Source organism: Pipra filicauda, unplaced genomic scaffold (assembly GCF_003945595.2).
Source record: "Pipra filicauda isolate LSUMZ 115617 unplaced genomic scaffold, ASM394559v2 scaffold213_size2393758_pilon, whole genome shotgun sequence".
Classification (NCBI taxonomy): Eukaryota; Metazoa; Chordata; class Aves; order Passeriformes; family Pipridae; genus Pipra; species Pipra filicauda.
In genome coordinates this window covers 1523433-1539763 of record NW_024104325.1, presented here as the reverse complement: position 1 = coordinate 1539763, position 16331 = coordinate 1523433, and the positions used below count along the sequence as shown (strand labels likewise).

Genomic DNA, 16331 nt, shown 5'->3' with positions numbered 1-16331 from the left:
CAGCAGGGACAGACCCTCAGGCAGTGGCGGGAGGTGAGACGGGGTGACAACAGGCCTGGCTGTGCCTCTGTGTCCCGGGTGCGGGCGCAGCCGGACCCTCCCACCTCCCCGGCTACACCGACACCGCCAGTGATATCCGGGGGCGCGGGGCCACCTCCGCCGGCGCCCCTTTCCAGGGGTCACTCCGGGCTGCGGGGCTGCAGGACATCCCGGGGCTGCTGCGGGGCGACCCTCCGCTCCCCCCGCGCCGGTCCCAGCCCGGCCCGGCCCCGCGGCCGCCCCCCCGCGCCGGGCGCGGCGCAGCCGGCGGCGCTCGCACTCCGCAGGCGCGGCCGGGCCGGGCCGCCCCGCCGGGGCGCGGGGGGGGCGGGACGGCGGCGGCCCGTGGGGCGACACAGCGGCGGCAGCGCTGGGACCGCGGCGGCCGCCGGGCTCGCCGGCACACGGGCGGGCGGACGGACGGACAGACGGACGGGGAGGCGACGGGGCGATGGGCAAGCGCGGCCGGCCGCGGAGGGAGCCGCGGGGCGAGGGGGCGGCCGGCGGGGCCCGGTGCCCCCTCGGGGACATCTGCAACACGAGCCCCGCGGCAGGCATGGACACCTTCCTGTACAACGTGCAGGTGCTGCTGGAGGCCGCCAGCTACCTGGAGCGGATCGAGAAGGAGAATAAAAGTAAGTGCGGGCTGGCGGCCGTGACCGCGGCGCGGGAGGGGGGGGAGGCAATCAAGGGGAAGGAAAAATAATAACCCAAACTTTAGGCTGGCTGCAGGGGCCGGGAGCGCAGTGACAAAGGGCCAGCCTGCACCCCCCGCGGCAGAGACGTGCGTGCGACCCCCCCCGTCACTGGGGACACGGGGCCCGGGGGGAAAGTTTGGGATGGAGAGCGGAGCGGGACGGCGCGGGGAGGGGGGTGGCGCATCGCCGCTTCTCGGGGAGAGCGGGCTCGGCGGGGGCACCGAGAGGGACCGGGGGGGCGACGGCCCCCGCGCGGACACGGGGCCGGTGGCGGAGCCGGAGCGGCGGGGGAGGAGGCGATGACACGTCCCCGCGCCCCCCGCCGGGGCATGGGCAGAGTCACGTAGGCAAGTGGCAGCGCTCGCCAGGTAGCCGGCGGGGAGGGGAGGGCAGGGCACAGCAGTGCAGGGCAGGGCTAGCGCCCGCTGCGGGGTGCTGGCCAGCGGCGCCGCTAGCCTCCCGCTCCGCGGGCGCGGAGCGGGGGTGCGCGTAGCCTGCGGCTTTTCCCCCGCGGAGCGGGCTCCCCGAGCGGGGCCGCGGGCTGCTGGGAGCGGCGGCTCCGCGGGCAACAAGGGCATTATGAACAAAGGGGCGGCCGTGTCCCGTGGCGTGGCGGAGCGGGGCGCGGGCGCGGAGCCCGGCGGAGCGCTCAGTCCGCACTCCCCGCACACCCGCGGCGCCCGCCCCGCCCCCGCGGGTGGACACATGGCTCGCACATGGAGCCAGCGCGCCGCGCTCATTGGCCGTCGCCGCCCCGGGGGCGGGGCCGCGCGGCCCCCTCGGCCAATGAGCGGCGCCGGGGTCCCCCGTGTGACGTCACGCGTTGCCGAGCGGAGCGGGGCCGTGCGGGGGGGCGCGGGGCCGGTGCGGGGGGGGCTCGGCCCGAGGGCTCCGGGGATCTGCGGGCCAGGGGGTGCTACATGCGGAACCCGCCGGGAACCCTGGGCTCCGCTCCGCCACCGCCGGCCTGCCCTTGTTTTCATCGGGATTCTCTGTTATTCTTTGTTTTAGGCTTTATTTTGATATTTTTTTTAATTTTCTACTTTTTTTTAATTCAGTTTTTTTACTCTTTGATTTTTCCTCTGTCCTCCCCGGTTTTATGTTTTTAGGTTTCTTGGGCGTTTTTTCCCCCCCGTTTTTCCTCCTCTTCGTGGAGCGTGTGCTGCGTTTTCTTTTCCGTTTAAGTTTACAAAGGGATCGGCGATTCCCTCACCGCGTGTCTCCATCGCTCCATCACCCTCCCCTCGCCGCTCATCCCCTATGGCAGCTATAGGTCCCGTGCAGGTGACGATATAGGGTACCCTTGTTCTGCGGGAGCAGCTGCGTGCACGCAGGCTTCCAGGGAAAGGGATTCCACTGCGGAGAAGCTGCTCTGCCGCTAAAGCTGCAGCCGAAAGCCCTTGTTCTTTGCTCGCCCGGAACAAATCCAGGCTGCTTTTCTGTTTTTGAAAGTTGAATTATTATCAGGGTAGGATTTTTTTTCTCATGTGCTCATTGTTGTTTCGTAATGAATCTGCAAAGCCAAGTGTCTGAGGAGCTGAGCTGCACCGCGGCCAGCGGCTGCGAGCAAGGAAATGACAGGAGACACCAGCCAGAATTGGGTTTGCCTGTGAAAACAGCAGCACCCCTGGTTTGGAAACCGAGTGTGAGACCACTGGTTTGGGTTTGTTGTTTTTCTCTTGTTGTGACAAAATCATGGGGTTTTTTTCAGGGGAGGGGAGGATAGAATTTTTCTTCCTGTTGAGATGGGTAGTATCTGATCTTTTATATGTTCCATTTAAAAAATGCATCGTATTATGCAGTTCCTTGTTTGGAACTGGAAAATGAGCAGGACAGAAGGATACAGCATTTTTTATTGCCAGATTTTGAAAAGAGGTGTTTGCATCCAAACAAATCCATTCCTGAGCACTTGTTTTCACCATTTCATTAGTAATCATCATGGTCATAATACTGGAAATCATCATTTTTGTTAGGCAATTCTGCAAAAGCTTTCAATATTTTAATTTGCAATTAGGACATTTTAGGTTGAAAAGTCCCATTTAACCGAAGGTTCAGCTATCGAACGTGCTGTTCAGAACGTGATCATCATAAACCAGGCAGCTTTTACGTGTTGCTCCCAAACAAAGAAAAATGCTGCTGGGATTGGAAAACAATCTCTGAGCGTTACTGGCCCTGTCTAAACTAAGGAACAGCTGCAGAAGTGGGAGGGTTGTATCCTAACGTATATACATTGCCTTGCTGGGAGGAGATTTGCATGCGGAGCTCAGGTTATTGCACCATGAGAATGCTGTGCCCTTTCATCTGCCAGCGCAGGAGTGATTGCTCAGTGCAGCCCGTTCTGGCAGCCTGGCAGAGACCTTGGCAATGGCTGGTCACTCCTCACTACAGCCTCTGACCTAGCAATTAGCAATAACAGGGGAGACTGGCTCAAAAAAGTTTGGTGATGGAGACTGCCAAATTCGGTTGCAGTCAGACTTGGTGCTCACCTGCTTCCTGCAGGATGCCCAGGTCATTTGACCACGGTGTTACGCAGGGCTGTAATGAGCTATTTTGGTGTTACTCCCATCAGGAAGGTGGCTGAGTCACAGCCCTGTTGTGCCAGGTGCTGTACACACAGGGGAGTGACAGTGCCCTGCCCCAAGGAAATGCAGTCTTAAAAAAATAGAGGTGACAGGTAGATGTTTGTCTCCTCCTGGCCAGGATGGGTGACAGGAACAGAGCTGGGTAAAGCAGCAGGATGCTGGTTGGGATCAGCATCACGGATGCATGGAAGCTGAAGGGCTTCAGCAGCCAAAGGAAGGAACTTAAGGAAGGGTTGTTATGACTGGTTGAGCTCAAGTGGTTTTCCATGTAGTTTTACAGTTTCTGATAAACCACACTCCGTGTCCTCATTTGTTCTTCCAGGCCTTTGCTGGCTGTGCCAGGTTATTCACCTTTTCAAGACACTGTCCCCAGCAAGAGTGGATACTCTTTCGTAGAGGGGTCCCCTGAGAGAAGGACACAACCTCATCTCTTGTGGATCCAAACTCTTGTATATCCCAGAGTGTGCATGTCACACCTTCTGGTGGTAGAGGAGCTTTTCGGCCCTTTTCAGCCCCCAAAGCCACACCGGTTTCCCACCCCTGCTTGCAGGTCAGTAGTGCAAGGCGGGCAGCGGAGATTTTCATGTCTAGGGCAAGACTTTCAGATAAGGCAGGAATTTCCTGCCAGCTTGATGCCCAGGGAAAAATAAGGAGATGATTATGATTTTTTTTTTACATTTATAGGTTCCATGTCCCATCATCCTGGTGGTGAATAGTAGCATAGGGGCCATAGGTTGTCTGGATGGTGTGGAAACAGAACCACCAGGCAGAGAGCCATGGAGCAGGGTGGGATGTACTGTCAGGGCTATGGCAGGGAAGGCTGTGCTTCAGGAGTGGCCTTTCAGCACCAGCAGTGAAACCACCCTTGTGGTATTTGCTTACCTTTTTAAAAAATTGGAATAAAAATTACTTGTATTACAGTATGGTGACAGGGAAGATTAGAGTATCAGACTCCTTGGAAAAAATGGAGTATTTTAGCTACTGAAATATAACTGAATTATTTTTCCACTTGAACCTCTGGAAATAAGTAACAGTGCTGCCTGCCTGCTTGCTGCAGTTCTCATGGCGAGACCACAAAACCCAATCCCAACACACCTTGCCAGCTGACATGTATGGGTTTCCAAATGACCTGTTTCTAGAAATTTAAGCTTGGTATCTAAGGAATAGAAACGTCACATGAAAAAAATTCCAGTGGCTGTTTTCAGAAATGAAAGTTGTGCTCAGGGCAGCTCTGTTGGTGTATCTATAACCTCTGCAAATGCTACTTCATGAATAAGCATGGCTGGAAATGCAGCAGCTGAAATGCTGGAGTTTGGAAGATGTTTTTAGAGGGATCTGGAGTAAACTCAGCTGAAGTTTAGTACGTGCCAAGCCACCCCTTTGTATGTGTAGACTCACATTTTTGTCAATAGTAGTTGCGTAAACATGTGATGAATCCTTGGGATGTGATGACTTATCTGTAATAGACATGGTGTGTAATACATACTGATCTCACTACAGATACAGACCTGTGTTGCCATATCCTCTTCCAAAAGCACGAAGGCAATCAACTCACTGTAACAGGGGTGACAAGTTCACAAGTCTAATAGAGATGTGCATGCATGGGACGGTAGACTTTAGCCCCTCGCAGGAGACAGCTAGGTCTGCTTCAAGTGCTGGCTATGTTTATTGATCTTCTGACCAGGAATAACAAATGGGTGACCTTAGATTTGTCTTTTGCTCCTGAATAATTCTCTCTAAAGGAGGGGAAAACTGAACCTCGAAGGTGAGTCAACAGTATCTTCATCATGTGGCTTCTTCCATTGTTTATGTGCTGTTTAGGGTCATTTTTTGACAAGCCAAAGAAATATCAGAAACCTCTAATTAGTGGAGGGCAGAAGAAGCTGAGACTGCCTTTGGTCTATGTGCAGCGCTCCCATTGAATTAATGAGAGCTGAACACGTGGCTCAAGGTCAGTGTAGATGGTCTTGGATCTCACAGTGATGTGATATATGGAGCAGTACAGGGCCCCTTTATTTATATATTTTTCATCCAGCTCACAATAAACCCCTTTCATTCCTCCTAGTTCATGACCTGGCCACGGTGATTCATGTTTTAGCCACTTCCAGGTTGGGTTATTTTGACTCAGGCTGTTTGGACCTCAGCTTAAAATTCAGAAGGAAGCCACAGCAGGAGAAATGATAGGGCAGAGGTAAAACCATGGGACTGTGCCAGAAGTGCTGCTGAGAACTGATCATATCCCATGTCAGCAGAGCATCCTGAGAGCCAGCAGAGAAGCACCTTCTGCCACTGGCTGAAGAACCCTACCTTCTTATTTAGCTAAAAGACTCCATCCTGTGTACGATATATTTTTTTTCTTATGGGAAGCCCCCTTAATTTTGCAGCTGGATCAGTTAAGTGACTGAATCAAGTCACAGAGTGAGTCACTGACTCAGTATAAATTGGGGCACAACACAGGTCTGAAAACAGCCACACATCTCCTGGAGAGAAGGAGCAAGTAGCCCAAGAGCCAGTAGACCTGTGGCTTTTACTTTATTGATTGGCAGAGCTTAATCTTTGAATCTGAGTGAGAAATACAGCGTGCGCTTTATTCCTGTCCAAACTCTTGGATATCCGGGTGGTTTGGTTCTGAGCAATGTCTATCCTCACTGGTGGATGGGTTCCAGATACCAGTGGGAGTGCTGAAAGGGATTATCTGATGCCTTGTGAAAGGAGGAAGCTCCCAGATGAGAAATGGGGCCACATCCTATAGGCAGTGTGGGGCCATTAGTGAAGGTATTGCAAGCCTTGGAAGGGTGTTGAGTAGGTGGGACTTGGGATGTCTCCAGTCCACTGCTGCAAGTCCTCTGATGCTGAGCCATTATAGTCATGAGTATAAGAATAGAGACCTGGTTGTTAACACTATGTGCTGATAGGTGGGATATTCAGATGTTGTTCCCCTCACTTGAGAAGCAGGAATTTTATGGATCTGCCGTCCCCAGAAATTTGGGGAATCAGTGAATCTTTGCACTGCTTTGAGAGCACCAGAAAATGGATTCTACTGGTGATTTCTGTTCATGCCTTGATTGCAGGATTGTTAAGTTTCAAGGCTTTGAAAACAACATTAAGGGCTTGCAGGGTTTTTGTGAAGGTGGGTAAAGGAAGCTCTTGTGACTGTTGCCATCTTTATGTTCTTCTCAGAGGGTGCAAAGAGATGGGGATAGGAGGGTTTTAGGAAAAGCCAACGGAGGGATGGGAAACAAGGCAGTTCAGCCAAAGGGATTGTCCTTATTGAAAATAACTTCCAAAGCAAAGCATTGTGTTATTTCTAAGGTTTGTGTTCAAAGCGGAGGGTTGGGCATCTTGATTCATGAGACGTGTTCCTGTTCTACCTCTGGCTTAGGGTGTGTCTTCATATGAGCAATTATGCTGCTTATACCTCAGTTTCCCTTCCTGCAGAGTGGAAAGAAAATAGCTAAAATCATTTCAGTTTTGAGAAGCCTAAAACATTACTTTCTGGAAAGCTCTTAGAAAATTTCCCTGATAGAAGATGTTAGTTTAATGCAAGTGATGACGATGCTGGTAAAAAACAGATCACATCTGTTGTACTTGATGAAAATAGTACAGCAGCATTTCAGATGTAAATATTAATTGATTTCTGCACTGCAGATTTCTTCTTGGATATTTAAATTATTGCTAAGGAGGAGGGAAAGGCTATCAGGGAGATTAACAAATCCATTATTAAGGCTGGAAATGGAGGGTTGCCGAAGTGCCATTTAATAAAATGTAAAAAGCCCCTTTCTAAAGGGCGAAGCAGCAGAACACACAATGAAAGTGAATCACAGCTGCCAGAAGGGATGCCAAGCAGCAAGCACTTATAATCAGAAAACTGTACTTACAGATCATTCGGAGCCACTAAATTAAATGATCTCATTCTCCCCTAAAATACTCTTCCCTTAGCTCCTCCCCCTTGTTGCCTGTGGATTGCTCCACCACATTTAAAATCTGACTTTGGGGGCTTTTTGGTCAGCAGTTGAATAGCATTGGGCCTCTTCGTGCTATTCACTTTCCACCCACTTTTGTTTCTGTCACATACAGCTCTGGCATTTTGCAGGCTGACCTGCCCACACGAGCACTTGGGATGGCAACTGAAAGATTTTGCAGATCTGCTGTGGCCGCACGGCTGGCTTGCCTCCTCTTTGGGGCTCTTTCTTTGGGAAGATGTTTCACAGTTTATTTTCAAATTTGTCTTTGTTTCATACATTTTTTTTTTCTAATTGGACATTGTTTACTTCAGAAACAAAGACTTGGAAACTGAGCTGAAGTGTAAATGCAAGAGCTGATCCTACATCATTTCACGCAGAACTGATCCTACCGTTGCTTCATTTCAGAGCTGTTTTAATTCGCCGTGTGTATCAGGGTCCCCCTCCTTCACACTGTTATTCTGTATATAGAACTTCATGAGGCTGATATGCTTGGATATGCTTCTAACCTACCCCTACGTTTTCCACCCATGGCTTTCCCTATGTAATCCCTAGAGTGGCACTACATATCTCCAAATGTGCCATCAGAAAAGCTAGTGGCAGTGGATGCTGACAACAGCCTGTTTTGCAGTGATTGTGGGGCTTCATCGTGAGTTTGGGGGTTGGAGTTGTGGGGTTTGGTTTTTTTGTAATGTTTAGCATTGCTAATCCTGAGAGGCAAATGGCTCTGTGGTTTTGAAAGCAGGTTAGAGGCAGCACAGCTAGAGCCCAGAAATGCTCTTGTGTTAACTTCACTGTTGCAGAGAGGTCTGTGCACCTTTTCGCTAGTCCAAGATCATATAAGTAGTCCCAAAGACTGCTTAAATTTGGAATTTTCCATGTGCTTTTAACAATCTGCTCTATGGGCAGTTTCCAGTGTAAAAACAAGAGATGGGGAGAGAGAGTACTTCCTTCCCTGAGTTCTTCCCCAGACAAAAGCCAGTCTTTACACGTGCTGTGGTCTGGCTGGGTGTAGGTACGTGAGTGGAGGCTGGGGCTGGCAGTCCGAGTGAGGGCTGGGGCTGGCAGTCCGAGTGAGGGCTGGGGCTGGCTTTCCCACAGAGCAGAAGACAGAGGTATGTCCCTGGAGGTGTCCCAGCTTCCTTTATTCCTCAACTATCCCATCTTAAGAGAAACAAAACAAACCAACCCCTAGAGATTCAGAGATGAAAAGGTCTGTGTAAGAACTGAATAGTGGTATTATTTTTACGTCCATCAGCTGCAAGCCTGCAGTTTTCCGAGGAAACCTCAGAAATGGTGAATCAGCAAAATGTGTTTAAAGAAAAGTTAGCTACCCTGAATCCACTTTTTTCAGGCCTTCTCAAGTTGAATGCTGCCAACTCCTGCAACTTCATCATGAGTCTCCTGATAGTTTGTGCTCTGCCTAAAGCCCTTGCACACATCATTAATTGACAATCTCTGCTTTTCTGGGTTTTTTTTCAAGGTACTTCTCCATCTCCCATTCTGATGAGGAATGCTTGCAAATGTAATCAGTCATGGCCTAAAGGTTCAGGCCCATGAAAATAATCCCAGTTAAAACTACAAAACAGCCTTTGGAGGGTTTCTAAGTCGGGATCAGTTTGAGACTCGGAGTTTTACTATGAATGTTCTGATTCATAGTAAAAATGTTACTTTTTGAGTAAGTCAAATATTTTAGAGACTGGTATCATACAATTAAATGTTAACAGCTTTTTAAGCTCCATTACAGCTAATGTTGAAGTTGGTAAAATTCAGTCCCAGAATTGATCTGAGGATTTGTATCTGTATGAAAATCAGGATGTAAATATGTTATTAAAATGCTGAAAAGAGTGATCATATTGGCAGGTGTGTGACAGAATTCATTAAAATGTTGAGATGGTCACTGTTGTTACTTGTTAATGTGCTGCTTCAAGTAGAGTGAGATTGCTGCCTGTGGTATCGCTTGTCTGTGCTCTCAAAGGGCTGTGTTCACACTTAAAAATGGGTCTTGCTCCTCAGCCTCCCATCAGAAACACTGTTTCAGCCACTCCAGGTGGGAATTCCCTGAGCCTAGCACCTTGTCTTTAGTTACATCTCCACAGGTAAGATGTGGAAAGCTCCCACCCTGTGGAACATGCAGTTTTATCTTTTGTAGCCTCTCCGCTTCATCCTTGCCATAGGCAGTTCCACGTGTGGAAAGCCTGGGTGTTTGTAGGAGAGGGATGAAGTGGCTGCTGAAGTCGTGCACTCTAGGCAACTGCTGCCTTGCCCCCAGTTTGTTGGTGGAGTGTGAAGCTCTGGCCTGCAGGCTGCTGTGGTGTGCCAGCGGCTGCTGCCCACTGATGGCTTCTCCAGGTGGTGGTGGCCCAGGAGGAAGCCACCGTTTACAGCTGGGCATACAGACTGTGAACCATGTGTGGCTCTGGTACACTGGGAACTGCAAATTGGCAGTGAGGAAGGGAGGGAGGACAGGGCAAACCACCACCTCCTCAGCGCCTGGGTGGGCACGGAGCCATCACCTGGAGTGCTGTGTCCAGTTCTGGGCTCTTCAGTACAAGAGAGACATGGAGCTCCTGGAGCAGCTTCAGCAAAGGGCTACAAAGTTGATCAAGGGCCTGGAGCATCTATGAGGCAAGGCTAAGGGAGCTGGGTCTGTTCAGCCTCTAGAAGAGATGATTGAAATGGGACCTCATCCATGTATTTAAGGGAGAATGTGAAGAGAATGGAGCTGGACTCTTCTCAGTGGTGCTGAGCAATAGGACAAGAGGCAATGGGCAGAAACTGACGCACAGGAAGTTCACCTGAATATGAGGAAGAACTTCTTTACTGTGAGGGTGACTGTGCACCAGAACAGGTTGCCCAGAGAGGTGGTGGAGTCTCCCACACTGGAGATATTGCAGAACCATCTGGACGCAATCCTGTGCCACGTGCTGTAGGATAACCCTGCTTGAGCAGGGAGGTTGGACCAGATGCCCCACCAGGTTGGCCTCTTCCAACCTGACCCATTCTGTGACTCTCTGACCTCAGACCACCACCACCGCCGCCACCTCGGGGTCTGGGTGGGCGCGGAGCCCTCACCTGAGGCGTGAGGGCACACAGCCATCACCCTGGGAGGTTCATGTGCGTGTCGATGCCCCCACACGCTCCGCCGGTCCCTGGGTGCTCCCGGGAACTGCATTTCCCATCCCGCCCCGCTCCGCCCCGCCCGCCGTGAGCGCCGGGCAGAGGTAAACAAAGTGCTGCGCGGCGGCGGGCGGGGCGGCGGCCGGAGGGGCCGGTCCCGCCGCGGGGCTGCCTGGCCGGAGCGGCCGGTCCCGCCGCGGGGCTGCCTGGCCGGAGCGGCCCGGGGGGTGGGATCCCGGCGGGGCCGGGGCTGGGGGTAAATCTGGGCTGGTGGCGAGGGCAGAGCCCGGGGCGGGCGGTGGGCACGGGGCAGGGTCAGGGATAGCGCTCGCCGCGCTGCCGCCCCGGGCGGGAGCATCCCGGAGCGGGTCCTTCCTCCGGCATTTCCTCGCGTGTTCCCCTTGCCACTCCTCGCCCTCCCAGGAGAGCCGCCCCCCCGGGACGGTGTGACGAGGCCCGGGCACTGGGCAGAGACGGCGATCCCCGGCGCCTCCCCGCCGCAGCCGCCCCCGTCTCCATCGGGGGAGCCGGGAGCGTGGGGGCGGAGGGCGGCCCGGGGCGGCGGAGCCCCCCGGCCATGGAGCAGGTCCAGATGATCAACATCCAGCGGCTGCTGGAGGCGGCCGAGTATCTGGAGCGAAGGGAGAGAGGTAATGGGGGGAGGATGGGTGCTGGGTGACAGCGCTCCGTGAGGGGAATAGGGTTGGGGTCGGATCCCCACGGAGGGGGGAGAGTGACCCCGGAATAGGGATCGGAGCGAGTGTTTTGCTGGCGGAATGGTGCTAAATCCCCAGCAGGGAAGGGTTGGATGAGGGATAAGACTGACGGGTCGTCTTGGAGGTGGTGGATGAGGTGGAATGTTTTTGCAGAGTGGGGGAGATTGAGGTGGATGCGATTTCTGGAAAGAAAAGGGGAGATTGGTGTGAAAGTTTTCCACTGGGCAGGAAGAATGGTGGTGGGTGGCTCTGGCTCAGCAGAGACGTTGATGGCACAGTGAAATATACCTGGTTTGCTCGGTTCAGATAGCTTGGCCAGGAGGAGGGAGATAAGGCACTCTCTGGACTGTCATGGGGGTTTTTTTGATGTTTTCAGTGCTTGAGTGGTGGTGTCTTTTCTCCGGATTTGGCAGGGAAAAGACACCTTCCCCCTTTTCTCCACCTCCCAGTCCACTTCCCTCTGAATATATCATCAGTCATTTCCCTGAGCTTGTTGTGGTTAAGGTCCTCCCCAGCTAGGCCAACGGGTTAGTGCTGAGTCCTGCCTGCTGACTTTTTTTTTTCTTTTTTTTTTTTTTTTTTTTTTTTTTTTTTCTTTTTTTCTTTTTTTTTTTTTTAAATGCCCTGCCTGTTGATTTTCTTGCAGAGTGCGAACATGGCTATGCCTCGACCTTCCCCTCAGTTCCAAGCCCTGGACTACAAGACCCAAAGCCCACACGGAGGCTGAGCCGGGCAAGGAAACACAGCGGCAGTGGCGGCATCGCAAGTCTTGCCAACAGGTATGAGGTGGGCAGAGCAGCACGGGGGACAGGGCTGGCAGGGAGGGGGAAGCTGGAGAAGAAAGCTGGAGGCAGTGGAGAGAAACTTACTCTCTGGGGAAAATGAGAAGAATCTGAACACAGGGAAATTCAGAGCTGGGACACACAAGTACAGCATCCATTCTGGATCCACAGTGCTGAGAAGAATCTGAACACAGGGAAATTCAGAGCTGGGACACACAAGTACAGCATCCATTCTGGATCCACAGTGCTGAGAGCAAAGGGGACACAGGGGAGCTGTGTCTGAAATGACACAACCAGCTGACGCTGTGCCAAGGCTCAGGTGCTGCAGAGGGAAGGGGGGATAAGGGGATCTGTCCATAGGGTTTAGGGAGGAGGAATGCAATAGCTATTCCTATTATATACAGCTGATATCTTTCCAACAAAGTCACTGCTTTTAAGGGATAGCGTGTGTGCAGCCTGGGTGCTTTGGGATTGTAATGACAGGCATGATTCGAAGCTAGGAAATGTTTTGAAATGGATCCCCTACAACAAATGGGAGAGAGGGAGATGACTGACTGCTATGTACAACATGTTAAAAATTCAGTTCAGGAAAATGGAGCTGTCTTTCACTCTGCCTTACAGGGCAGTGGGATTTCCCAGTTTTTGATAGCTTGGTAATTGTAGAACTCTGTGTTTTTTAAATCTAGAAGAGGCAACAGGATTAAGATTACCACTTGGTGCTTTGGTTGGATCTGCCTCTTCCCTCTCATTCTTGTTTTTATTTTTGTTTGCTCCCTTCTCTAGAATTGTTTAGACCTTGTTGAGACCTTCTGGGATAGAGAAACTTTAGAAATGTAAAGTATGGTTTTGAAAAGGCATTTGCAAGCTTGCTTTTACTGCAGCAAGGCCCGTGCAATCCATAAAATGGTGGCAGGTGGCTCAGGTGATTAAAGCTTTCTTAAGGCCATTGGGAAGGACCCGTAAAGGCCTAAGGGAAAGGTGCCTTTGCTTGCAGAGATTCTGCTTCGACAGCATTTGATAATAAAGGTTGTTTGAAGTGATGTTAGGACACCTTGCTGTGGGAAAGTTTTCTTCATCAGGAGCAGCATATCTTGAGCTCTTTGTATGCTGAATGTTTGTATTTGCTTCCCTACTTCATCCAGTCTCTCCTGGTTTCAAGGTAGTTGTAGCCCTTTACTGTTTATCATGAACCAAAGTCCCCAGTCTTTTGACTTTGTGTTGGAAAATGATGGCAAATGCTGAATTGAGGTCTGTATTTTTCCCTCTAGGTTTCCCACATACTATTTTTCCATCCCACACCTCTTTGTCTCAAAGGCCTTTGTCATGGCAACCTGCCCTTCTCCAGAGGAGGACTGGAAGCACATCCCCCTCAGGAACTCCTTAGCACTGAATCCAGCAGCCTGGAGGCTGGAGAGGGATGCAGAGTACTCCCTGTCCCTGGGGCCGGGGTGCTCAGCGGGCCCTGCCAGCATAGAGCCCCAGGCACAGCTCTCCTGGGGCAGCTCTGTGCTGACACCAGCCCATGGGGCCCTCGAGCCTGACAGGCTGAGTGTGTTGATGTGGGGGGAAAGGCAACAGAGAAGCAGAAAAGACACTTTCTAGTCTTATTTCACACCTTCTTTATACAAGCAATACTGAGACCAAATTGAATCTTTGGAGTGAGTGTGTTATCCAGAGTGTTGCCTCCTGTGCTGGTTTCAGCCTCAGGGAGTGACCAGCGTCAGGTCTGCTCGAGGCAGAGACCAGAATGGGTCTTTTGGGGAGCTCAGACCTTACATGCACAGTTGGAAATAGAAGTTTCTTATAGCACAAGTCGTAGCAGCTTGCATGTGCTGTAGAAGATGGCAGGCCTTCCAGATGGCTGAAGTGCTGGAAAGTGACAACTGTGAAGTTTAGGGTGCCTCCAAATTCACTGCAGTGTCTTTTGTGTGATGCTGAGTATAGCATCAGCCTTGTTTAAGGAAGGCTCTGTATCATCCCTTCCTATTAAAATCAAAGGAGCAATTCAGTAAGTTCTGCCTTGTTGAGTTGAAATGGACTTTGAATTAAATATCAAGTCCTTGATGAGGAACAAAACTTACATTTCATGCGTGGACAAGAGATTTTCTTGAATTGTTTTTGTCTAAAAATGTTTAATTAGTGTAGCGAAATTATGCATTTAGATCTCATGCAGATCTTGTCATTTAACAGCCTCCTGTAAAAATGTTTCTCAAGCAAGCTTGGCAAAGCACTGTTGGTATCTTTTTTTTTCTTTATTTATACATTTTACAAATTGACATGTGTACACTGTTGCTGGTCTTTATTGAACCGAATAATCCATGATTTTGTGGTGCAGGGTATTTACAGAGCCTAGATGCTCTTTTGATTCATAGTTTAAATCCAAGTATTTCCCTTCATCATTTGCAGCCCAGACATGACAGCCATTTCCTCCCAACGGTCTCTGTGCTGTCATGGCACAAACACCCAGAAAGTTCTGAGGAAGGGGCAGCCCAACTCTGGATGGCAATGGTGGAGCAAATCTTTTTCTTACAGAACTATGATGGTCTCCCAGTCCCAGCAAAATAGTTCTTTTCTACCCCAAACAAGGGTGTGCAGATAAGAGGGAAAACATTGCTTCACGATTTCTAATTCAGATGCTGCATTTTTAAACAAGGATGTTGTGGCTCAGGTTCTCTTTTCCTTTGCTTGTCTCAGTTGTACAACCAACAGCATGGAGATTGCTGCAAAGGAGTTCCCCTCTGCAATCCTTGCTACCTACATGTATGTGTAGTGTTTTGCATGGGCATTTGAAAGCCCTCGTGTTGCATACTGTGACTTAAAACCTGAATATATTTAAAAATACAGTTTTGCTTTTGTCAGGGAAATTTAGGTATGGAAAATTACACACCTTTAGAAAATATGTGGAGAATCAAAGTCATTGTGACTTGGCATTCATAATAACAAGGGAAGGTTTTCTTTAAAAAACCCCTGCTTAACACATAGCTAAAAGCAAAAAGCCAAGCCAATCAATTAGCCAACCTGTATTAAATTAGAATTTAATTTTGCCTCTATTTTAATTTGCTCTTGACAAAAGTATCTTCTGGTTTTTGGAATGGGATGAAAAATAAGCCGAGATTTGTTACAGCATGTAGTATCACTTATTTAATGTCAGTTTCTTCTGAAGATGTTTCTGAGACTGAAGCTGAATTCTTAAAACTTGCTAGAGAAGTTAAGTATGCTGGGAGTACCGTCCTGTGGGTACATTAACTTGAATTCAATGTCACTGGAAACTGCTCTAATAGACCCAATTATTTGAAAAGGTCATTATAGTTAGTTAGGATTAGCCTGGTTTGATATTTATACATTTTGGAAAATAATTGAAAGGACTTTTTAATCAGTTTAAATCATTGTATCAGCAGGATATAAAATAAACAGCAGGGATGCTAAATGATTTTTTTCCCCCCAAAATACCATCAGTTTAATGAAGTTAAGATTTATAATGAAATCTGAAATTACGTTACAATATTAAGTCGTCATTTGTGTTTTGTTTTTATTTAGGCTCTCAGGCATGTAGAAAAGCCTGTTATTTTTTGGTCTGATCCTGGGGAAATGCCAAGCACCCTCCCAGCAGCACTAGGAGCCCTCAGCTCTCCCAGGAGGCCCATGTTGTTAAGGGCACTCAAAGAATCTATTGCTCAGTTCCATGGAGGAGGGTTTGATCTCTGTCCAGTTTCTTTTTCCTTTCATTTTCCTCTCTTCCCATTGTCCTCCCTTGTGTCTGAGGCCACTTCCGAAGGGCCTTTCAGACATCTACAGTCTGGTAGCAGGTTGCCTGCAGAGCTTGGAGTCAGCAGCTGTAATGAGTATGGTGAGGCATTTTGGACATGGTGTCTTGAAAATCTGGGTGCCTGAGTTGCTTTGCCCTTCTGAGTATTCTGCTGATGCAGCTCCTCATGTTCTCTGTCGTTGCACTCTCCTCTGCCCCCTTTGAAACTTCTTCCATATGCTTCTAAATCTCATCACTTGATTTTGTGCTGAACCTTCTGTGTTGCCCTCTACTCTCACATCCTTTGAAACTGTCTTTTGAGGGCAGATATGGGGGCTGCACCATTGAAACCCTCAGGTATTCTTGACTTTAACCTTAATTTGCTCAGAGTGTCCCTGAGCAAGGAGTGGGGGGCAGGTGGGTGGGTGTGCATTAGGTACCTCGTGTGCCTTAGGCAGTGGCTTCATGCAGCACAGGCTCACAAACTGAAGCACAGGTTCACAGAAGCTGAAAGGATGTGGCATGTGTAGCTGCAAGTCAACCTTGGCTGTCTGGTGCACTAGAAAGCTTGATTTACCACAACAGCAGTGCTGTGCAGCTGTACCTTGCTGTGCAGGGGAGGAGTAGGGGGGTTGGTGAACACTGCACAGTTTTAATATATTATATTTCTTCTGTCAAAGGAGGTTC

The 16331-nt window shown here is 50.1% G+C and overlaps 1 protein-coding gene across 2 annotated transcripts in view; it reads left to right on the top strand.

Annotated features, from left to right (window-relative positions):
- Positions 1-397: 397 nt before the first annotated feature.
- Positions 398-16331, top strand: part of MXI1 (MAX interactor 1, dimerization protein) — a 58200-nt gene continuing 42266 nt past the window's right edge. Inside the window, exons 1-2 of one of the 2 annotated variants that reach the window (XM_027735237.2) lie at positions 398-674; positions 11764-11896. In XM_027735237.2, coding sequence (XP_027591038.1) covers positions 491-674; positions 11764-11896 — 317 coding nt within the window. In that variant the 5' untranslated portion in view covers positions 398-490. Of the gene's footprint in view, positions 675-10658; positions 11052-11763; positions 11897-16331 lie in introns of those variants that run through there. The other variant, XM_027735238.2, reaches the window with a different exon arrangement.